The sequence below is a fragment of the Peromyscus eremicus genome, chromosome 7 (assembly GCF_949786415.1).
Source record: "Peromyscus eremicus chromosome 7, PerEre_H2_v1, whole genome shotgun sequence".
Taxonomy (NCBI): domain Eukaryota; kingdom Metazoa; phylum Chordata; class Mammalia; order Rodentia; family Cricetidae; genus Peromyscus; species Peromyscus eremicus.
The window spans coordinates 4,723,271-4,748,182 of record NC_081422.1 but is presented as its reverse complement, the minus strand read 5'-3'; the positions used below and the strand labels follow the sequence as shown (position 1 = coordinate 4,748,182).

The 24,912-nt window shown below is 42.1% G+C and overlaps 1 protein-coding gene across 1 annotated transcript; it reads right to left on the bottom strand.

Moving 5' to 3' along the window:
* Nucleotides 1-15,089: 15,089 nt before the first annotated feature.
* Mmp13 (matrix metallopeptidase 13) lies at nt 15,090-24,656 on the bottom strand. The gene is made up of 10 exons (XM_059266644.1): nt 24,537-24,656; nt 24,211-24,452; nt 22,994-23,142; nt 22,538-22,663; nt 20,337-20,498; nt 18,926-19,043; nt 18,001-18,134; nt 16,739-16,898; nt 16,058-16,161; nt 15,090-15,190 (listed from the first exon to the last, which is right to left on the bottom strand). The coding sequence occupies exons 1-10, from the start codon at nt 24,654-24,656 to the stop codon at nt 15,090-15,092; spliced, it is 1,416 nt and encodes a 471-aa protein (XP_059122627.1).
* Nucleotides 24,657-24,912: the final 256 nt, after the last annotated feature.

The window sequence follows — 24,912 nt, the reverse complement described above, 5'->3', positions numbered from 1 at the left end:
GAATCAGTTGTGCTAAGGTCTGAGGCCCTGTTACAAGTAGTTTTGGTTTTGTCCTAGATTCCTGGGTTATGCAGTTTCAGGTTCTTGGTCACCAAAGCAATGTCAAGTATGAGTTACATCTGGTGGAATGAATCTTAAATCAGACACTGATTGGTTTTTCCCACAAGCTTTGTGCCACTTTTGCCCTAGAATTTCTTGCATCCAGCACACCACTGTAGAGGGTTTGCAGCTGGGTTGGTGTTTACATATTTTTGGTGGCATGCAGAATACCTTCCTATACCAGAGATTCTGCAATACAGGTGAAGGCTCCATGTAGGCACCAGCTAGATGTCTCCATGTTCAATGAGTTATGTAGGTGTTGTCTTCAGCCATGGGGCCTTGCTGTCAGTTTGCGGAGAACAACCCTATGGTCTTGGCAACAGCCTGGGTTGTTTCAGGATTCTTATGGGACCCATTTGGCCAACAACTCAAATAGATGTAACTCAATACCAGTAGTGGAAGCTTCATTTGGTGACAAGAGATATCCACTTGGTGCTCTGTCTCCCTCATTATTTGATGATTTCATTTAGAAGTCCTTCATATATGTATATATTTTAGGAAGCTTCAAATGTATTAGATACCCCTCAAATGATCCTTAATTTTAGCTGTCTCTCCCCATATTCCCTGCCCCATTTCCCTCTCCCCTCCCCATCTCAACTTGGTCCTCCCATTCTAGCTCCCCCATCTGTAACTATTCTATTTCCCTTTCCTAAGGAGATCTACCTGTACCCACTAGTCTTTTACTCTATGCCTAACCTCTGTGTTTCTATGGATTGTAGCTTGGTTATCATCAACTTAACAGCTAATATCCACATGTCTTAGAGTTTTTATTAGTAAAACACCATGACCAAAAAAAAATTGGGGAGGAAAGGATTTATTTGGCTTATACTTTCATATCATTGTTCATCATCAAAGAAATTCAGGACAGGAGTTCAAACAGGGCTAGAACATGCAGGCAAGAGCTGATACAGAGGCCATGGAGTGGCGAGGCTTACTGACTTGCTCCTTGTGGCTTGCTCAGCCTGCTTTCTTAAAGAACCTAGGACCATGAGCCCAGGGATGGCACCACCCACAATGAGCTGGGCCCTCCCCCATCAGTCACTAATTAAGAAAATGCCTTATAGGCTTGTCTATAGCTCAATCTTATGGAGGTATTTTTTTTTAACTTTTCATTGGTTCTTCGTGAATTTCACATCATGCAACTCAATCCCATTCATCTCCCTGTCCTTCCATATCCACTCTCTGCCCTTGCAACCTTCTTCCCCTGAAAAGAAAACAAACATACAAAAATAATAAAACAAAACAACAACAAACTATCTCGCTGTGGAAGCTGTGGTGTCACACAGTATACCTTTTTGCTCAGAGCTTTACTTGCAAATGTTTATTGCAATGAGTCATTGGACTGGTTTGCAGCCTCCGGTTTCCACTACACTATCAATACTGGAGCCTCACTGGGACTCCTCTTGGATATCCTGCTGTTGCTCTGTGTCATGGAGATCCTGCAGCTTTGGATCTGCAGGACCAGCTCCTTTATACACTTCACTAGTTCATGGATAGGGTAGACATTAAGGTTGGCCAGTTCAAAGCCCTGGATCTGAGACTGGGTGGTAGCTGAGTTGGTCAGCCTGCCTGCTCTCCTGTACCCACATCACAGTGCCAACTCTTCTGCTTTGCCCAAACGAGGCATGGAGTGAGCTCATGGAGGCATTTTTAAATTAAGAGTACCTCCTCTCAAATTACTTTAGTTTGTGTCAACTTGACATAAAACTATCCAGCACACCACATGTAAGTGAATACATGTCATAGTTGTTTTTCTGGATCTGGAATACATCACTCAGGATGATTTTCTTCCTTGTTTCATCTGTTACATGTCAATTTCACGATGTCACTGTTTTCAGCAGCTGAGTAATACTCTATTGTCTAAATGTAACACATTTTCTTTATCCATTCTTCTGTTGAGGGGCATCTAAGTTGTTTCCAATTTCTGTCTATTATGAATAGGGCAGCAATGAACATGGTTGATCAAGTGTCTTTGTGGTAAGATGGAGTGCCCTTTAAGTATGTGCCCAGGAGTGGTATAGCTGGATCTTGAGGTAGATCGATTCCCAACTTTCTGAGAAACTGCCATATTGATTTCTATGGTGGCTGCACAAGTTTGCACTCCCACCAGCAGTGGAGAAGTGTTCCCCTTGCTCTACATCCTCACCAATCATGAGCTGTCACTTGTTTCATTGATCTCAGACATTCTCACAGGTCTAAGATGAAATGTCAAAGTAGTTTTGATTTGCAGTTCCCTGATGGTTAAGGATGTTGAACTTTTCTTTAAGTGTTTCTCAGCCATTGTGTTTCATCTTTTGAGAAGTCTCTGCTGGAGTTGGTGGCTAGGATGAAGCAATGTGTGGGGGTGGGAAGTTAGGAGAGGAGGATCTATGTGATCCACTGGAGATGGAGGCAGGGAAGATGGGAGGCAGCGGCATGTAGTCTGCTGCAGAGCTGGGGATGAGACTAGGGGATTGGATGTAGAGGGGCAGAGGGTAAAGTGAAGATCTGTAGTTAGCCTACCTGCTTCCCTGGCCGGAGTGAAGATGAAATCTTTAAAAGAACACGCACAGTGAAGTACAACTTCACAATCACTAACAAGGTAGAGGAATCACCACTTCCTTTCTTCATTCAATTATGCTTAGGAATGAACTGGGGGACATTCAAGTGTTTACTCAATGGAATTGAGATTTAGGGTATATATCCCATATCATTTCTTTTGAATCACATTATATTTCCTGGAACTGGGTTTTATGGTCGAAGGGACCTTCCAAGGTAGTGAAGAAACTACACAAACCAGCATATGACAAGAAATTCCATGAGTGAAGCAAATGCATCTGGGATATTAATTAACACGTCTCTATTTATAGTTCTTTGTAATGTATTTACATTTAGGTGGTTTTTCTTTTCTCACAAGTTAGTCATTTAAAAACCACAAAGGAAGTACAAGATCCAGCTTGTTTCCAGTTGTTTTCTGACAAGCCAGTACTGACTTTTCTATGAAGTAATCAAGACAGAACCCTTTTCCTAAATTTGTTGGGATAGCAGCTAGAAAACCCAGTGCAAAGCCAGTGGACTTTAAAGCAATAGGGTTTAAAGGGCTGACCAGAAACTGAAGGGAAGAATAACATTCCTGTCACTCCAAAAAACCCAAAGCTTTCCTGAGTGATGAACCTGGCGGGCCAGCTCTAGCTGAAGTCAGTGTTCATGCTGTGCTTCCGTTGTTATCTCTTGGGTTTAAATATGAGGGAACACAGGCTAAATTCTTCACTGTATGATAATTTAAACAGAAACTGGGATTTGGCTCAGTTGATAGAATTCTTGCCCAGCATGCATGCAACCTGGGTTCAGTCCCCAGCACCACATAAACCAGGTGTGGTGATGCATACCTGCAGCCAGCACTCAGGAGGAAGAGGTGGAGACAGGAGGCTCCCTGGGGCCTGCTGGCCAGCCAATCTAGACCGTCAGTGAACTACAGTTTCAGCAAGAGATCCTGTCTCAAAAAATAATGTGGAGAGCAACTGAAAAAGATACCCAATGTTGACCAAAAAAGACATTCTGCATTGATCTCTGGTCTACACACACACACACACACACACACACACACACACACACACAAACACACACACACACACATACACAAGCACACATACATACATACATATATATGCACACACATACACATGCACACACACATACAAATACACATACATGCATTCAAACACGCATGCATACACACACACACAGATGATCTATTAAATGACAGTTTCAGTGATGGAAGCGAAAGTTGTCTTTGCACAGGGCTAAGCTTTAGAGATGTGAGATGATTATAGGGTGACTTTTAGGAAAGAAGGTGGAAGGAATGAAAGCAGGGAGGGAGTGAACGGAGCTCTACGAACAACTAACAGATTTCATCTGCAATACCGCTTTACCATTTGCAAACACTAACAACGCTGTTCGAACTGAACAAGGTAATTGCTTTCCTCATTTCAGTGCAGAGAAAGATGAAGCAGAGAGCACCAGAGTGGGGGAGGGTCAATTTTGAAAGTGCTGGACCTCAAATTCAAAGTCTGGCTTCTAAAGACCATATCCTTGCAACCCATTGTTGAGCTGCCAAGGTCAAAACACCCAAACAGACTCTATCTGTCTCCGTGGAGAGATTTCAAGTGTATTTTAGAGTCTGCAGAGGCTCTGATACCGTCTCTGGTCTTGGACTCTAAATCTTCCAGTTACTCAGCGTCAGGGCCAGTCAGGTGCTCTGCACTGTTGTAGTGAGGACACAGACAAACAGACATGTGCATAGTACAGACACAGAGAGTCACAGAGATGCACACATGGACACACTTGCATGTGTGCACACATAGAAATGTACACATATTGACACATGCACACACACAAACACCAGACAGCATGTTTCATCCACCCTGCAGTTTTAGATAGCTGTGTTTTCCACGTGCCTTTTGTAGCAGGGCATATCTTTCTGTTTCCTTACTCCAGCCCATGCCCCTTCTTTCCTTTTCTTCTCCTTGTCCTGTGTAATTCCTAGCTCCTGCTTTGCAGGCCTCCTCCAGTCCTGTCAGTGACATCTCAAACACAAAGGTGTTTCAGAGTCAGTAAGACCGAAAAACCTGAGATGTCAGCAGTATTAGCTCTCAGCAGGATACGTCGGGTTTGTTTAAGGTCATGCAGCTTGCCCTAACCTGTCAGTGATCATCACAGTTGCTTTCTTTCTATTTTCAAGGCCACAGGGCCTGTAATCCATCGCATCACCACCTTGGATGGCATCTTGACCTCACAGGCCTTCATTACAATCTGTCAGGAAAGTTTGAAACAGTTCAGTGCCACAAAAGCAATGTGTGGTCCTGCCTTCCCTTTTCTCAGCTCAGTGGCTGTGTGAGGATTCCACTAAAATTACATTACCCAGAGAGAGGCTGCATGGGAAATCACTAAGACACTGTAAACCACTGAGAGTGCCCAGAGGGTCCTGTCACTTCAGGGGCCTGTTATTCCTCAAACCACTCTAGCCTCAGTCACCAATTACATCCCTGAGACTAGGAACTGTATTTTCTTTGTCTGCTGTGGATCTTTTAGTCCTCTGTAAAATTACCTAGACCAAAGACTCCCTTATCTTGTAATTCTAACCCGCAGTCAATCATGTGATTAGAACAAGCTAACTTGGCATTTTTCACTTACATTTCTCACTTGGGTGGTTTGACCCAGTTTTAACCAAAACCAAAGTCTTGATTCCACTCTGAAGCCTGGAACCGCAATCTCAGTCAACAGCTACTCTGCTCCGGGGAAGCTGTGAATGAAAACCTCAATACAATTCAATTTTGTCCTAAGAAACTTGGATGGTCGTCTTACCAATGGTAGCGTTCCAGCCTTCTGAGAGCATCCACTCTGGGAAAAGTCTCAGGGGCACAGCCCAGTGCCCTCAAAAGCTTGACTCAGCTTTGTTGATCATGACTTCACACCCAGTAACAGGATTTCAGCTGCTTTAAACTCTGCTTCCACAGGGCGTGTTTTTAGCCCCTGGGTCCAAAATCTAAATTCTTCACCAAGTAATCAACATTAATGATCATGGCATCAAAGGGAGCATCTTGAAACATCTTCCTTTCCCAAGGTAAGGGCTTGAGAGCTGAGAGCAGACACCATCACTTACAAGGTTAGAATCGGGCAGAAGTTAAACTGTTCTCTGGGTACCATGAGACACAACTGTAATGCACTTATGTATCTAAGGGTATAACTATGGCCACACCCAACCTGTGGAATAACTATGTCCACTCCCTGTGGTTTCAAAATAATAGGTGAAGACCCAGAGGGTTTGGTCTTTTCACTACTACATCATCAGAGTTGATTCAGTTCCTGATGTGAAAAATAAAGTCAGGCATATAATTGGAAAATATGAAGATCTTATGCTTCTTCGGCTGACTGTGTTACATGAACAGTCAAGTTATGTAAGCACAGGGAGAGATGGGTTCCAAAAAGGACTGAACCATGCCCATGTGAGCATCAGCAAGATGTTAGTCTCCTTACACCTTGCATGCCCCAGACAGTGCCTCTATCTCTTCCCTTGAGATTACTCTGACAATTAGCTAATCTTAGAAGCCCTGGGGTCTTTCTCCTTGGCTATGTATATGTTAGGAAACACAGTCTTTGAAATTATTCCAAATAAGACATCTCCTAAAGAAAAACTATTTGCCCAAATCAACCTTCAACTGTAGTCCATGAACAAACAAATAATATATCCTTCATTGGGCATTTTCCCATGTATTAACAAGCTGCCACTCAGTGCCATTAGTATGTACCAACAACACCACAGTTGGTCAGATGGTCTTCACAAAGAGCAGAGGGCCTTTAGATGCCAACACTCATATAGGGAGCAGTCTTCTGTTTCTACAACCAATGTGGGGAAGGACAAAGACACAAATGATTCATGTTTTTATTCTTCATTCTAAAATGTTCCTTCTTATGTTTGTTAAAATAGAATTCCAGGTACTCAAAAACATAGTGATTCATCTAAGTTGCAGAGAAGCGGTCTTTGGTTGTAGGAACAGATGGAGTATCTCCTAGGGCTCAACATACATAAAGTCCTGTCTGTCCTCAGTCCCCTCAAAACAAACTAAACCAAACAAGCAAAGTCAAGCCTCCTGAAGGCCAAGGTTCACAGGCCTAAGGCTTTGAATTTCCCTCTGATGGCCTCATAACACATCACATTTTGAAAAAACAAATAGAAAAGTTTGGATAGGCTGGTACTTTAGTCAAATTTCTGTTGTTCCAGCAAAACAGCGGAGACCAGGTAGTTTAAGGAAGCAGAGGTTTGCTCAGCTCACAGTTCTGGAGGCTGGGAAGTACAGGAGGGTGGAGCCAGCATTTACGTGGCTTCTGAAAAGAAACTTCTTGCTTGCTGCGTCATAACAAGGTGGCAAGAATTACATGCAGAGCGGGTGAGCCAGGGAGCACTCACTTAGAACAAAAGCATTCCTAGTATAACTCATTAATCCATTAATGGGTTAGGCCATTCCCAAAGGCAGACACTTCCAAAGGCCTCACCTCTCAAATATCAACTACACAGAACTCTGGGAAATAGGTGTCCAGTACGTGATATTTAGCGGACTTGCTCACATTCTGGCAGGAGAGTGATGAAAAGAAGAAAGGAGAGAGGTAGGTCAGGAAATCTAGGTCAGACTCTGAAATGAAAGAGACAAAAGCAGTCTGTAGACTAGGAGAGAGTGCAGGGAGCTGGCCATGCCGTGAGGTGGGGGGTCCTGCCTGTCTGATCAAGGGAGTCCAGAAGGGATAAGATGCTCGGCAAGGGCCAAGCATGTGGTGGAACCTAACCTTTACTCCAAATAACTTAGCTTCTCTTGACCCTGGGTCATGTGTGGTAACTTTATATAGGTAGAATTAAAATTATGTCATGGCCCCTAATAAATAATAGCCATATAAGTATAGTGTCCTGTCCTGTGGGAAACTGTGAGTAATAAGCAATCTGGAAAGGGAAAAGGGGAGATGATTTTAATGGTAAAGTTTCCATCATTATTGAATAATCTTAGGAAAAACACTTCCTCTCTTACCCTTGGTTTCTCTCTCTCTCTCTCTCTCTGTCTCTCTGTCTCTCTCTCTCTCTCTCTCTCTTTCTTTCTCCCCCTCTCTCCCCCTCTCTCTGTCTCTGTCTCTCTCTCTCTCTCTCTCTCTCTCTCTCTCTCTCTCTCTCTCTCTCTCTCTCTTCTGAGACATGGTCTCACTATGAAGCCCTAACTGGCTTGGAACTCATTATGTAAATGAGGTTGGCCTCCAACCCAAAGAGATCCACCTACTTCTGCCCCGCTCCCCAAGTGTGTTAGGATTAAAGGTGTGTGCCACTATAACCATCCCTTGTTTTGTTTACTTTTTTGAGACCAATTGTCATGTAGTCCAGGCTGGCCTTAAACATGCCTTGTTTTCAAGATGGCCTTGATCATGAGACTCTTGCCTCCACCTCCAAAATGTCAGGATTATGGGTTCATACCACCATGCCCAGCTATGGCTTTAGTTTCTTATTTGTATATTTGTAATTTAAATAAGTTGATATATCTTGTACCTCCATTTTTTAAAATATTGCATAACTAGAGAACATGCAATACTGCCATGTCCTCATAGCCCCCAAGTCTGCCACATTGAAATATATCAAGAAAAGCCTTGAACTTAAAAGTAAACTGCATAATGCAATTCTAGGAAGTACTTTAGAAAAATTTTAAAATTATCATTATATTGTATGTGCACGACCTCAGGGTGGCAGAAATGTGGTGGGCAGAGAATAACCTGCAGAAATCCATTCTCTCATTCTACCGAGTGACTACTGAAAATTGAAACCCAGTCTCAGTGGCAAGTCCCTTTACCTGCTGAGCCATCTTGCTGACCCACCTCTGTGTTCTTAATTCACCTTCCAGTGTGGACAAAATTCCTGGAAAGAAGCTCTGCAGAGACTGAGTGGCTGGTTAGAACTACAGTGCTGTGGAGAGGTTGGAATGCTGTGGGTCCGGAGGCTAACCACCTCATTTACAGCTAGCTTTAGTGCCCTGGATAGCACTCCTCGACCACCTCTGTGTCTGAACTAACATCCTGTGACTAACAGATAAAACCTCTTAAAACAGATATCAGTTCAGCAGACCACTAGCTTCCACCAATACCAGCACTGAGAATACATCAGATCTCATCTGAGGTTGATAGAGAAGCTCCCGGCCCCAACCCCAGCCACCTGTCTGATGTCCCAGCCAATGTCTTTTAAACTTGTCTTTGACTTACAACCTTCTTTGTTCTGCAAACCATAAAACTTTATGAAACTGCTTCCATGTTGGAACATGGAACTTGGGGTAACCTACATCTGTGTACCCAGGCCAGTGTTACTCAAAGGACACTGGAACAAATTATTTTTTATTCCCTGTAAGGTGAGAGCTGTGTTTTTGCGCCAACATCAGTTAAATCCACATCCATTTCTCAGTGACTGCCATTGCCATGTTCTCCACTTCATCACCCCCACAGCAAAATACTCACCACTTTCACTTCCTTATTGCCATGCTTCCTTACTTAGCATCTTTCTCAGTTTCTGTAATTCAAACCACAAAATGATTTAGTTGTTTCCTATGGGACAGGAAATGCAGCTCTTCGGAGAGATCCTGTTTATTAAGGAGGAGAGGCTGATGTGTGGATTTGTAAAGTCAGCTTGTCTATAGCTACAGTTAGTACTGTATCTCAGGCTTTTGCTCGGGTCAAAAGGATCCAGCCCAAAATCTGCCAGAAACAGATCCGGCTGACATCATGGATCCTGCACACACAGAGAAACCTGAGCTGTCTGAGTTCCATTTTCTTTGCGTTGTCTTAGAAGCACAGGGTACAGCGAAGGGCACCTGCTGAACTGAGTCTGGCTGAGTTCCATTTTCTTTGCGTTGTCTTAGAATCACAGGGTACAGCGATGGGCACCTGCTGAACTGAGTCTAGCTGAAGTATGAAACTGACAAACCTTTCCACTAAGAGAAGCAAAAATTTCAGGTAGACTTGGATGGGTCATGTGAATTCTTTGTTCCAGCCTCTGCTGTGCTATAGTGTCCATTCTACAAAAGGGGAAATTAGTTGTTGAGAAAAGCTAGTCATAACATCCCCATTAGAAGGACTTCGGCATCTTCCTCCAGCCTCTGTATGAGGGAACATGAACACATGTGCCTACACACACCACACATACCACACCACACACACACACACACACATCCCACATACACTATACCCACCCATATCACCACCAATCCCAATATACCAAACACCCAACACATATAAATCAAAATACAAGGTGTATGGTTACCTCCACATGCACACACATGTGTGCCAAATAAACCAAAAAGTCTTTTTAAAATTGCAATTTTTAGCCAGGCGGTGGTGGCGGCGCACGCCTTTAATCCCAGCACTCGGGAGGCAGAGCCAGGCGGATCTCTGTGAGTTCGAGGCCAGCCTGGGCTACCAAGTGAGTTCCAGGAAAGGCGCAAAGCTACACAGAGAAACCCTGTCTCGAAAAACCAAAAAAAAAAAAAAATTGCAATTTTTAATCTTTTTGTGCCATAAGATAGGGTCACAACTAAAGATGCTTTGTCAATGTCCTCCAGTCAAGCATAAAGCCATGAAAACAGCATCATAGCTTTCTGTGTGTGAAGAGTTGTAAGATTCTTGTTCTGTGAGAACAATTCCATCACAAAAAAATCTAAGTGATCTTAACTCTGTGTATGTGAAGCACTGTAGTTACTCCTTGCCCAGTGGCAACATCACTGAATGATTAAATCTAGACTGGGTTATGATTATTTTTTAACACATATATGTATACTCAAAATAGCACTTATGCAATGGAATTTGACATTTTCAGGCTCCTACATATAAAATAAATTTTAATTCTTAAAGAATTTATTTTGGCCAGTCATAGTGGTGTATACCTTTAATCCCAGCACTTGAAAAGGTGTGATCTCTTTGAATTCACATCCAGCCTGATCTACATAGAGTAGCGTGGTCTACAAAGTGAGAACATGTTTAAAACAAACAAGCAAAAGAATCAAGGAAGACATTATGAGAAAGTTACTAAAATGGCTACATGTAAGCTCATGAAACTCATTTATCAGAGGTGATTGATAGATGTGATTCCTAATGGAGTAAGTATTTCTAAATCAGAAGTATACAGTTCAGAACGTCAGGCCCTCCAGGTCAGAAAAACTAAGCCACATGGGAAAGAAAACTTGGTAACCTTGAATGTCCTCTTCCCATCCCCAGTTACTAATTTTCTTTCTTTTTTAGAAATCAAGGTTTATCGTCACACCTGGCCTCTTGGTTCTCCTCTCCCCTTGCTGCGAGATTGGTCTAGCCTGCTCTCACTTTGCTGTACTTGGTTAGGTTTATGTTTGTGCCTTTCCTGTTTTAAGATCACATCAGAGTGTGTCAACTACAAGCCTGTGGTGACTCATAAGCCTCAGTTCTAAGGGGCTTGTGCCACAGGCTTTGGTGGCTCTGTATGTCATGCCATCGTGACTCATGTAAGTGACAGAGACATGTTCCGTCCTAGGAAACCCTGAGCAAACTGTCATTCAACTCCTAGGAGCTGATGAACCGCGTGGAAAGTCAATGACACAAATTAGAAAACAGCACAGTGGGTTGTTGGGCCAAGTTCATCATCTTCACATCAAAAAACAAAGTACTGGTTTGGACTTACTCAAGTTAGTCAATTAGTATTTTTTAAAGGCCTTGCTGCTGCCACCCAGGGTATGTGGTGCCACCTAGTGGTACTGTGCATGAACAGCCATGCGCTGGATCTTTGAGATCCCTGTTTTCTTCTGTGTGTTATGCCAGTTGTGCTCGATAATGTCTGCTGTTTGCTTAGTGTTCTTATTCTGGAACGAGGATAATGAGACCCAGGATAATTTTTTCTCACGTATGTGTGTATAGTGTGCATATTTGTTTGGTGGGGGGTGGTCCCATGTATGTGTGGAAAAGTGTGTGGAGGCCCCAGACTGATGTGGAGTCTTCCTTACACTTTCCACTTTATCCATCGAGATAGAATCTCTCAGTTGTATGTGGAGCTCATTGCTTCAGTTAGGCTGGCAGCCAGCTTACCCTAGGGATCCCCTAGCTTCACTTTCCAAGTCAGAATTACAGGAGGCTACCACGCCCAACATTTGCATGGCCTTAGAGGACCCAATCTTTAGTCTTTACTCTTGGGGCAGGGGCTCAGTGCAGTGTTACTATTTCTAATTTAACATGAAAGCTCTCCAAGATTAATCCTGACTTTCAACTTGACTGGATTGAGAGACAACTAAAAAGTCAGTAAAGCATATTTCGGAGCATATCATTGTGGTTGCTTCTGTAACAGTTGGTGAAAATGTCAAGAGAACTGAGCGGGAAGATCCTGAAAGTGAGCATCACCGTGGGATAAGCTAGGGCCTTGGAGGAGCAAATGTAAAAGGAAGGGGTACTCATACGTGCCCACACTCAATCTTCTTGTGGGTGCTGCTGCTGCAATATTTCTTCCTGAGGAACCATGGGCCCCGAGGGACTTAGAGGGCTCACTAAAGCCCAGTTCCTCCCCAGCAGGCCTTGGGTGGCACAGGATGAGCATTGCTGACAAGGGCAGGTGGAAACCACCCTCCAGAATCCTCCTGTGACCAGGACCAAAGACAGGGAGTGGCCTCCTACCACACCAGGATGATATTTTGAGCTCCAGATTAGAACAAGGATGTCACTTGAACACTTCTTTGGTGCTCTTACATAGGTGTGCTAAAAAGAATGGCTAATGATCACTTACCTCCAGCCCCCAAAACCAGTGTGTCTGTTAACTGACTCCATTACCAAGAACCAGATACCACATGCTACTGTGTTGAATGGCCTAATGTTGGTTTTCTTCTTGTTTATGGTGAGGGAGGTTTGGAAGGAGAGAGAGTTCTACATTTGGTATTGTGATTTACTTCAAGGATAGGAGAAACAATTTCCACTCAGCCCAAATCATCTTAAAACCCCCATTAATGTACTTTTAGACTCCCAGAGATACGTTCCCACTGGATTCCAGCTTGCTTATCTTCACTGGCCTCGGTGACCTCTGCCCACTTGGGCGTTAGCTCAGGTGCCTTGCCGTGTTTTACCTTCTTTATCCACCTCCCTGAACCACTCAATGCTTCCATGTACACCACGGTTGCCGAGGGCTTTTCACAGTTGCAGTGTGTTCTACCTCATCGATGTTGGTCTCTCCAGAGAGAACAGGAACTCCATGACACCCTCCATTTTCCCTTAGCTCTGCTTAAGCTTCTGGAATACGACAGACACCCCCTAAATTGATTAGGTGAACAGTCTATGCTTTATTCTAATAGCAAACCTCAGGAATCGGGCATCTTGTTGAGCTGTCAGAGGTGAAGATTGTTGCAGAACTCTGGGGAAGAGGTGAACAGTGCCTTCCACCTACTCGGTCGTCACTGCTCTCCTAGAGAGCACCTGACTACTGAACTCAGAGTTAGTTACCTCATAGTTTTGTCTTCGTAGAGGGAGAAACACTTTAGGAGGAAGGGACCGAGTTCATTAGTGAATAGGTTTAACAGACACTTATTAAATACTTAGGAATGGGAAAACTTAGTTAAGTGAAAGGGGTCTAAACTTTCCAAACCTGTGGCATTCTTGGGCAAGGGGATGTCTCCGTGAGTAAAAGAGCTCTCTATGACAGCTTGATGACCTGAGTTCAGTCCCTGGGGCCTACAGTGGAAGGAGAGAATCGGCTTCCAAAGCTATTCTCTGAACACCACACATGTACCTACTGCACACACACACACACACACACACACACACACACACACACACACACACACACGCCTACGATGATTTCAATAACCTATGCAACCCCAGGCGCCTTTGCCTTTCTCTTGCTGTTCCCTGCCTCCTCTACAATCCCCCAGTTTACTCAAGCTGCCAATTCTCTCCTTTACAGATGAGAAAAGTAAGGTCCACGCAGATTAAATGGCACACACAGAACTCAAGGTAGAGCATGAGCAAACGTTGATCACCCTGACACCAACCTGTTCCTTCCTAGCAAGCACCCTTGGTGAGGAGGATTCTGAGCAATGTGCTGGTGCCGTTTGGGGAAGCTGGCCCCAGAGGAAGGCTCACCAGCATTGGGCCCATCAAATTCTGGAGGACTTTATATCAACATTGCTAGGTACAGTTAATTCTAATATTTACATTTGGAAGGAAGGAGGGAGGGAGAAGAAGGCAGAGATCACATTTTATAAGAAATTTAGGTAATCTCTTGTTTTAAGAAAATTTGAAATTGTGGCCAAAAATCAAATGCACCAACAGCAGTATCAGCTGAAAACACATTTTTTATTAGAAACAACATAAACACAGTCTAACACATTGTGCAAATACACACTTCTATTCCATTGCCCCAGTGTGATAAACACCATCCCTCAGCAAAATCGTTGTTTTCTTGGTGACCGCCACATATCAGTAGTTGCCAAGTGTCAGACACTAACTGAACAATGAGGAATTAACAAACAAAGGCAGAAGGATTACCGGCCAGCTGACACGGCCTTTACTCTGGCCATCCTAGCAGATCTACTACTCACTATGTCTGCCTTACTCTCTGTCGGTGTGAGTCCGTGTATCAAAACGGGGAATGAAAACAATTAGGAGATAAATGGGGTTGAAACACTAGTTTTACTCTCAAATAATCAAATGATTTATGAAAAAGCTATGCTATTGCTTAGGCATTTTATAACAATTTTAATTTTTTACTCTATGGCCTTTTAAAGACCTGAAATGCTATTAATAAAAAGAGAAAACCTCTGTGTCTCTATCTTCTATCAATGTGCACAGTCCTTGAGTGGTGACCCAAAATGAAAATCAAGCCTAATGCAAAGCCACCTATACTTAAAGTGGCCGTTACCCCCTTCCTGTAGTGACTTTGATATTTTCTTAGTGTTTATGTGAAAATGGGTTTAAATCTGAATATTCACAGTGCAAAGCCCAAATCACTCCTTTGGAAAGTTGTCTGCTAATGTGTATTTTACAGGCACGTCCCTCTATCTGTGTTCACCTGTGGCTACCATACACTCCCAAAATTTCCATGTTTGTGTAAGTTAGTATCTTTTTGTAAAGACAATTTACAGTTATATAAATATGATTCATTTTATTCCTTTTAGGAATTTTTATAAATATATTAATAATTATGTTCACTCTCATCAACAGATGGATCCCATGTTTGCTGTGGAAAACATCAATCTTGTTTTTCATAGCACCCAAGAATCAGGTGATCCTTGGGGTTCTCAATTTCATTACTTTAAAATTCTTCAATGTGGTTCCAGCCACGAATAGTCATATGGATACTGCATGCTCAAAGATATCTTACTGAAGCCTGTTCCCAGAACTAAGCTTTCTGTTGTCTCCCAACCCCACCCACACATCTGAAATTGTCATCCCGAATGCTCTCCAGGAGTTAAGGAACAGTTTTGAAAAGATGCTTAACACCACAATAAGGAATTTGTCGGCATGACTCGCACGATGCGGTTACTCCAGATACTGTATTCAAACTGTATGGGCCCATTGAAAAAGTAGATATAGCCTAGGAAGAAAGAGAACAAGAGAAAATCTCAGGCTTTAAAAACATTAGGATTTACTACAGCTAAGATTAAAGATCTGATCTGTGGTAGTATTCTCTAATTTTCTAATTGCTTATTGCAGCTCTGGAGATCCACCAGAGCCTCATACATGTGAGGCAGTCTCTTCATTAAGTTTATACTTCTCAATCTTTATTTTTGAAAAAGCCACCAGCTTAATGTAGTGCTTGTAGTTTAAAGGATAAATGACAATAACAATGAAAGAAAAAGAGACCAGCAATTTGAGAGCGGGGGTTGGGGGACATGAGAGGAGTTGGAGGGAGGAAAAGGAAGCAGGGAAAATGATGTAACTATGTTTTAATTAAAGATATTTTTTTAAATATGTAAGTATTCGAAGATTATATAAATTATGCCCTAGAATTACTTGTCTTGCTACAAAATCTAGTTCTGATGTTAGAAACATTGGTATTCATTAACTGTTATAAGTTAGGGGTAATAACTTTTGTCATAATTAAAGCAAAAATAATTGTATAGTTATGATAGTTGTGAATATTTATAAATTACTCCATACTCCAGCACTAACTTGAATTTTGACATAACCCCCCGCCTCTTGGCATCTCTACATATAATTTAAGGTCATCTTTAGGTTCTACATCTCTTATCCCACAGTTGGCAGTAATTAGATAAAATTCTCATTGATTCTAAGCAGGTTATTTTGTTTGCTATTTAAATAGTCACACAGAAATAGTCAATACCTCAGTGACCATGCATCTATAAGCTCCTTTGAACTCTGTATTGAGATCCTTTGTATGTGAAAATTTTCTGGGGGCCCAGAAGCCCTTCTGCAAAATCAGTGCAATATAACTACTTACCATTTTTCTCATAGACAGCATCTACTTTATCGCCAATTCCAGGGAATTCTTCTACTATGAGTCGGGGATAGTCTTCTTCCATAGTCTGGTTAGCATCATCATATCTGTTTAATAAGAAAAAGAAAAATATAGGAAAGGATGACAAGAAAGGATATCCAGGTGAGAGATTAGAAGAAACAAGTTGCCAGTGTTGAGAGATGGCTTCGATGTATGAAGAAAGGGAAGGATGAATGGTTGGGAGAAAGTGGATATTGTGGATGGTGTGGGTGTGCATGTGTGTGTGGGTGTGCACGTGCATGTGTGTGTGAGATGTGTGAGAGAGAGAGCATGTGTGGGCTTTAGTCCAGGAGCAGCTGGTGGAGGAGTGGACATGAAACAGGAATGTTGGACTGGTACACATCCAAAATTAAGTGTGATAGGCTATGGGAGAGGGAGGTAGGGAGCAGGGAACAGATGAACAAAATACAGTGTCACACATGGAATAAGTGAAACCATAGTTTTGTATTCTCACTTAAAAATCTAAACATTTCAATAAAAACCACCCTTGTAATTGAAAACGAAGTATGAGAAACAGTTGAGAACAGCAGTAGCAGCAGGTGTGGACTTGGCCCCAGGACACTGGTGGAGGTGGGGCATGTTTGTGTGTACACACACACACACATGTGCGCGAGCGTGCCTCACCTCCACACCTGGCTCCCGGAGAAGAAGAGGGTCTTGCCCATGTCCTCAAGGTGCACAGCAGCACTTATCCTCTTCACCTCTTTTGGAAATCCCAGGTCAGATATCTTTTTGGGATAACCTTCCAGAATGTCATAACCATTGAGAGCCCAGAATTTTCTACCTAGAAGTCAAAGAACAGTTTTAATGACCAAGGAACAAATATGTCAGGGCTTAGGCATGCGAGCATGTACTGAAAAGGAAAACTATTTAAGAAATAGCAAAGTCAGTGTAATCTCCACGTGTCTGAATCAAATACAAAGGAGCATCTTTCCAAAAGAGATAGAATTCAAGGCTGGGACTTCCTGCTTATTAATACAGCCAGCCAAATATCAATTTGTCAGTTTATTGCCTCTGAATGTAAAGTCTGGAGCTAAATAAAAAAATTATTGAAATTTCTAAATAAAGAACCACTAGAATCAGTGAATTAGATTCAAAATTCAAGGTTTTTTTATAAGTTAAAGAAAGTTACTTTTTTTCAGTTTCAAGTATAAGAGTCGAAAAGTAGAAATGACATTAGCAGAATGTTATGGAAATGAATTATGGTCATTGAGGTAGGGTAGCGTTTTCATCCCACCCCCATGCTCATATATTAGGGACAAGCAGGGGCTGGAGAGATGGCTCCTGCGTGAGAGTGCTTGCCGTGGAAACATGAGGACCTGAGCTCAGATTCTGAGTCCCCATGTGGAAAGCCGGGCGCCAGGTGGTCCAGCACTTGGGGTAGGTGTGTAAACAGAAGGATGCTAAGGGCTCACAGGGCAGTCAGCCTAGCTGGGGGACAAAGGAAACAGAACATAAAATCATACTCATGCTCTGCCTCTAGTATGTGTAAATACGATGAAGGACTAGAAATTTAAAAAATGCACACTGTGTTTCCTTAGCAAGTAATTTTAAGATAAACTAGAAGGAAACCTGGAGTGAGTGAGACAAAGCAAAGAATGGATATGATAACAGTGCTTTCATTCCCTTTCCTTTGCATTGCTCAAGGCCAGGTACTCAGACGGGCTAGGCACTGAGCCGTGTTTCCATCCCATAGTCATTTGACACACCAAATTAAGAATATCTGGTAGAACAGGTGCAGGTGCTTTCTGGTTCTCCAGTGTTGTGCTGTGTTCTTAATTTAAGTATTGCTTTGGTGGTGGTCATGTTACTAAGTCTCTGGCAATATCAAGTTCATCTCCCATCTACACTGGCCATTTGAAGAGCCTCCCCAGTGGCAGTCTTACCTCTAAAGATGAACATAAGGTCATGGGATGGATGTTCATATGCAGCATCCACATGGTTGGGAAGTTCTGGCCAAAATGATTTTGTCAAAAACAGCTCTGCCTCAACCTGCTGAGGGTGCAGACGCCAGAAGAATCTAGTGCAAAAGGAAAAACACAGTTTATCACATTAAGTGTAATAATTCTATCCTGCTAATGACCACTGTCCATATCAGTGCAGATCAGGTACTACAACCGTGCCTGGTACCATAAAGGGAAAAGAAATGCCATTTCCCTTTATGTTATAGTTTGTAGCCCTCCAAGTTCTAGCCAGAGGTCTTCTCATCTGAAATGTTGCAGGGCCTTATTGAAGGCTCTCAGTTCCCTAGGGGTTGAAACCATGCTTTGCATATATTCAGTGTGGCAAGCACATTTGTCATGAACTGTTGGGCTATAAGAATGTATCTTCCATGATCTCAAGGAGTCGTAACATAGGTAGTGGGCATGCTATCTGACCGCACATGGAAATATGTATCAATGAAGAGATTAACACATAAGCAAGATACAACCATCTACAAATTGTAGGTGAACTTCATTTTTCGTTACCTATAGGTTTCATTTTCACCCTTTTTTTGAAAATTCCAACATAGGTATTGGAATCAGTCTCTCCATCGTGAAAGAAAGTAGTGTGGCTATCGGTAAATGCACTAATGAAGTAATGACTTTCAATATTTTTCATGTTTTTCAAATAAATTTGGTTTCTATTTTTCCTTTATCTTATTAAGATTTACCCACCATTTATTTGATCCAAAGCATGTAAGTAATCTGCCCTTGGGCTACTGTTTCTGTGTTGCCCTTGGGAAGTTTGACAGGAAGCTTTGGCAATTTGCAGACATAACTTTACTAGAGTTCATCACGTGCAGATTTGACAAAGGAATCTTAAGAGTACCTGTCTTTAAAGATCATGGTTTCTCCTCGGAGGCTGGTAATGGCATCAAGGGATAAGGCTGGGTCACACTTTTCTGGTGTTTTGGGATGTTTAGGATTGGGGTCTTCATCTCCTGGCCCTGCAGTGACACAGCAAATGTGAGAGGCTTCCAAGTGTCCTGTGTCATAGGAGGGCTGGTCCTTCTGGGGAGAGTAGGAAAGGGTTCCTTCCAGAAGGACAGTAGCCCCTGAACTCATACTCCAACACCCAGCAGTCTTCCTTCCTTCCTGCAGGGTACCCCAGGCTAGCAGGGTGCTCTCCTGTTTTCACTGCTCTGACCTCTTCAAAAATTCTTCTGAACCATAGATGTACACTTCTTGAAGGTGATGGCAGAAACGCAAGGTGAACTCAAACCCTGAGACCATTTCCACCACACAGTCACAGCCTACTGACAGCCCTCGCTCGGGAAGCACACTGTTCTGAACCCAGTTCTCTGGGTGCATCGCCCATGTGGATCCCTCATCTTCTCTCCTTCTTTCAACTATTTCACCAACTGTAGATGTCAGCTGATTTGGCTTCCCCAGTTTGCCACACTGCAGCTCATCCCAGTGACAAACTGGCTCAAGAAGCTCTGCTGTGACCTGCCACATGTTTATAACTTTCAGCAGTTCACATGTGTTGAGCAGTAACCCCACACTTCTCTCTCTGCTACATAATTCTGTCAACAATTCATTGGTTATAACATGGTAGAATCAAGAATTACTAAATGAACTTGAGAAGTCCCTTTGCCACCTTCAAGTTCATGCCTTCAACCACACCATCAGTCTTTTAAATTCAGAGGTTAACAGTAAGCTAAAGCGGCTTGACCAATTTTCTGAACTAATTCTCCAAGAGCATTTGTACTGATGACTGTGATCAGTGGCTGTAGTTCTTTTTATGACACAGAATCCAGAAATAAATGTTTGGGTTGAAGTTTAAATGTTTTGTAAATATTATTGGAAAAGTGGGAGGAAATAAGAGAAATTTCCCACTGTGGATGTTGAAAACCACAAAGGCCCTGAGAGAGGGCAGCAAATTGCAGTGACTGAGGAATGTCAGAATTTACAGAAGCTGTTTATGTCCTCATCCTCAGCGTCACCTCTGTTGCTGTTCGTGCACTTTTAAAACTCAGCAGCATTTAGTGGCTTCCTAAGTTAAATGAGGAATAAGAGCACAAACACAAGGAAGTATGGTCTGAAAAACATTTAGAAACTGTAGTTTCTAATGAACTGTAGTACAAACCTGAGCAAGTAGTTTGATTCAGAAAGATGGATTATTTTTTCTCATGTTTGAAAACATGATAAATGTGTGATTAGTCTCAAAAGAAAATGTACATTTATTGTGCTAATGCAACTATATTAATCAGTTTTGTAGCTGGTAGAATAAGAGTTACCGTAGAGAGACTGGATTCCTTGAACATCATCATCAGGAAGCATGAAATGGCTTTTGCCAGTGTAGGTATAGATGGGAAACATCAGGGCTCCTGGGTCCTTGGAGTGGTCCAGACCTAGGGAGTGGCCAAGCTCATGGGCAGCAACAATAAACAAGTTGTAGCCTGTAAGAAAAACAAAAAACAATGAGAAGACAAGACCCTCCAATAAGGAGGCAGTAAAGGAAATCCTAATCTATCCACCTCTCTTTTCCTAGTTCATCATTTTACTCACTCTTTAAAACTAGTCCTCAGCAGCTTAAAGGAAGATTCAAAGTAGTAATCCTTGCAACTGTAAGGACTATAGCTCCCTGTATGAAAAACCAATTCATCCAATCCATACTTGAAGAATCAATTCTATAGCAATGTTAATAGATCGTCCTCAGATTAGTAGTCAGTAAAGGCGGCCATGAAGACAACAGACATCCTAATTTTTTCTCTTTGTCTTCTCTGGCTAGGTTAAGAGGGTGGACAGGAATATAACCTGGAATCAGCCATGTGGAGGTCACATGAAGTCCCACATAGCTCTAACTTTCACTTAGAACATCATTCAGAGAGATAATGAACATGTCACTGTATTTTCATCTTTCCTCTAACAATTATTTCCACCAACATTTAGAGTGTTATTTTAAATTGTGTGTGAGTGTGTGGTAGAGGAGCAGGGTAGGCCCTGGGCTCAATCTCCGGCACCACAAAAAAGTGTACCTCAAGAAAGATGGGAGAGGGAGAGCAGGAGCCAGTGCTCTGTTTCTTCATTAAACATTCTTTGTTATCAGAGCCTATATGTAAAGAAAATGAACTAACTTGCATGTTGTAGGACAAGCAAAGGTCTCATAGTCAGAATGATCAATAATTATTGCAGTGACTAGTAATGGTTCCCATTTTTGACCTTCATCTGAAAACTTAACCCAGAATTCTTTTTCTTGTAGATGCTTTCATTCATTTATTTCAACTGAACAAATTCCAAACCTGTGATTTCGGTGCATCTGAATCTGAGACTTCCTGTGGCTTTTCCTTAACCATACCGGATGCTCTTCTCTGTAAGGCTCCCTCCCCAGGAGACACTCAGAGCATGAATGTAAGGCCTGCCCTTCCCCTCTAGAGACAGTAAAAGCACTGGAGAGTAGGCGTTCATTGCAAAGGGGCCAGTTTCACTCTCACAGGGGCAGGGATCCTATTTGTTTGTTTGTTTACTCATTCATTATTTACTTACTTACTCACTTAATTTTTTGAGACAGAGTCTCCCTATAGAGCTCAAGCTGGGCTCAAATTCACAATCAGCCTCCTGAGCACTGGGATTACAGGTGTACATCACTATGGCTTCTATTTTATTTAAGTAAATACTCAAAACCAACTTCTGTGAAGATTGTTCTCTGTTGCTCTAACTAGGCATCTCTTTTGCTCCAAAGTTAAACCCTACTAGGAATAATCTGAGGCTTTTCTGCTAAGTCAACATCCCAATTAATTTGAGCTTTTAAAAGCAGAAGTAGCCAAGAGTCATAGCCACACTAGTCACTGCAGTACAGATTTAACTCCTGAGTGAATTTGTTTAACACTCAGTTTCATTTTACTCTCATAATACAACCGTTTCTGCCCCCTAGCTATTTGGAGTGAGATGTTCTCTTGCTTTCCTGAAGCAGTATTTATAAATGAATGCTGTAGGAGAATCCAAGACAACCAATGTGCCTGTCGAGGAACAGAAATATGGCTGAACCTGTGCCAGTAATACTTCAGCCAAGAACAAAATCTACTTCAACTCACATCCAACATAGTTATGGAGCACAGATCCAGCCCTAATATTGTGTGTGTGTGTGTGTGTGTGTGTGTGTGTGTGTGTGTGTGAGTGTTAGTTATACTTCTTTAACAGGCAAAACTGTAATCCAGAGTAAGAAACAGAACCATGACTAACGGAGAAGACATTTTATCCTACTTCACAGAGTATATCCCTGAAGCCACAATAACAAATGTCATAGATTTTATTCAATTTTTCATATTTAATGATTTCTAAAAGTATCTGTGAGGGAACTAATTAGTGCAAAATATTCCTTCATTATTTTAGAAAATGTAATCAAATGCTAAATACAATTTGCTTTATGCTTTCTAACTTTGTGGCAGTGTGTCCACCTCCAACAACATGTGAACTAAGTCTTTATAAGGAAGATTACCTTTGGAGCTGCTTGTCCAGGTTTCATCATCATCAAAGTGGGCGTCCCCTCCATAATTTGGTCCAGGAGGAAAGGCATGCGCCAGAAGACCAGAAGGTCCATCAAATGGGTAGAAGTCACCGTGTTCTATGTACGGAAGCAAGAGTTAGAATCCCATCATACATACACATACACATACACATGTACATACACATCATCTACATATACATACACACACACATACGCATACGCATACGCATACGCATACGCATACGCATACACACACACACACACACACACACATACACATACACATACACATACACATATACATATACAGCTAGTGCCTGGCTCAGGGGCTTGGTAGAGTTTTGTCAAATGCTTTGAATGTGATAAATGACTGGTGAAAGGAATAAAAAAATGAAACCAAGAAAGAATTAATATATTAACATGTTTCAAATGATTCCACATCCTTACCTTTAGTTCCAAAAGATATCATGATATCAGCAGTTCCATCATGGATTCTGGTGAAATTCAGAGGTGTCACATCAGACCAGACTTTGAAGGCCTTTTTGAAGGCCTTCTCCACTTCAGAATGGGGCATATCAGGAGTATAGTTCACAATTCTATTCAACAAAAGAAGTATCAGTTAAACTTTGAAAGGTTAGAACTGCTTTTAAAATATACTTCCTTTCATCCCCCATGGGACTGGACGAGGCCCTCTGCATAGGTGAGACAGTTGTTTAGCTTGAACTGTTTAGGAGGCCCCCTGGCAGTGGGATCGGGATCCATCCCTGATATGTAAGTCGACTTTTTGGAGCCCAATGCCTATGGTGGGACGCCTTGCGCAGTCTTGGTGAAGGAGGGGGGGCTTGGACCTGCCTCAGCTGAATGTTCTAGGCTCCGCTGACTCCCCATGGGAGACTTTGCCTTGGAGGAGGTGGGAATGAGGGGTGGGTTGGGGGGAAGGCTAGAGGCCCAGAAGAGGGAGGAGAGGGGGAATCTGTGGTTGGTATGTAAAATGAATAGAAAGTTTCTTAATAATAAAAAAGAAAAAAATACACTTCCTTCAAATATTGCTTTTCAACTCAAAATGAAATGGCTGCTTTGAAAATTTTACTAGGTATAATGGATATTTTGCAAGAATAACATTTAAGAATTTAATCAAATATTTAAGCATCAAAAAATAACTGAATACTTGACATCTTAAATTTAAAATAAATTCAAATATAACTGTTTTCATGCTAAAATTCGGAACTAAACAAGATGGCACTGAAGAGTTTATGGGAAGAGTGGAACCCTCTGTCTTCAGGAGCATCATCACAAATGTGCCTGATGTAGTCCATTTTGAACTTTCTAGACTCTCCTCCTGAATTGTGGTTTCATTTCTTAAAGAAATATTTTGAAACAGCCACTGAAGAGCAATGTTGGGATAGCGTTAAGATAATAGGGCTTATTAAATTAATTTATTCATTTTTCATGTTTAACATTGACTTACAGACCTCTTTTATAAATATTAAGTGTAAAAATTTTGTAGAAAATGTGATCAAATACTAAATATAACTTACTTCTATGCTTCTTAACTTGGTACTAAAGCTAATTCTGAACTTAATTTCCCATTAAATACTTAAGGCCTGCTCCAGACACTTAGAAGAAAAGACTAACAACATGGGGGAGAGGGAGCCTCTGCTCACCTGTAAGTTAAGTTCGTCTGGGACCATTTGAGCGTTCGAGGGAAAACACTGTATTCACCCACATCAGGGACTCCACATCTTGGTTTTCTCATGATGTCTAAGGTGGGATCATCAAGTTTTCCAGTCACCTCTAGGCCGAAGAAAGACTGCATTTCTCGGAGCCTATCAACTGTGGAGGTTACTGCAGACTTTTTCAGAATTCCAGCGAGAGTCACGGGATGATAGTAAGATTTCAGGTAGTGCTGGAAAAGAGACCAAAACAACCTACTTTTTCAGAGAAAGGAGACTTAAGAAGCACTACAATGGCGACTGGCAGAATACTGTACCTCTGCAAACTCGAGGTCTTCCTCAGATAAGTCGTCATCATCATCACTATTGGGCAGGGGCAGGGACCAACAGTGAGTCCAGCTCAACAAGAAGAAAGTGGCCAGGACAGCTGAATGCATGGTGACCATCAGTGCCTGCAGTCTCCTGCAGTCTCTCCTTCTCTGGGCATGCACCTTCTATTTTATAGACCACAGCAGTGAGTCACCACCTGGGGTGTGTGTTAACTTCCTAGTTAGTCGAAGGTAAACATGCTTACATGGTCCTTTTTTTTCCTACGTGTGGTTTGTGGCAGAATCCGAGGAAAGTGGGAAACGAGGACAGTGGGGGATACCGAAACCCATCTGGCAAAATAAACAGCCTCAGCATATTTATGGA

What these genes read in the sequence shown, in the direction of transcription:
- Mmp13 (XM_059266644.1), bottom strand. Translation starts at nt 24,656, where the DNA reads ATGCATTCAGCTGTCCTGGCCACTTTCTTCTTGTTGAGCTGGACTCAC. An exon ending in AGGAATCCAGTCTCTCTACG is followed by an intron (nt 19,044 to 20,336) that starts GTAACTCTTATT and finishes GTGTCACTGCAG; the next exon opens with GGCCAGGAGATGAAGACCCC. An exon ending in TCCGGGAGCCAGGTGTGGAG is followed by an intron (nt 16,162 to 16,738) that starts GTGAGGCACGCT and finishes CTTATTAAACAG; the next exon opens with ATATGATGATGCTAACCAGA.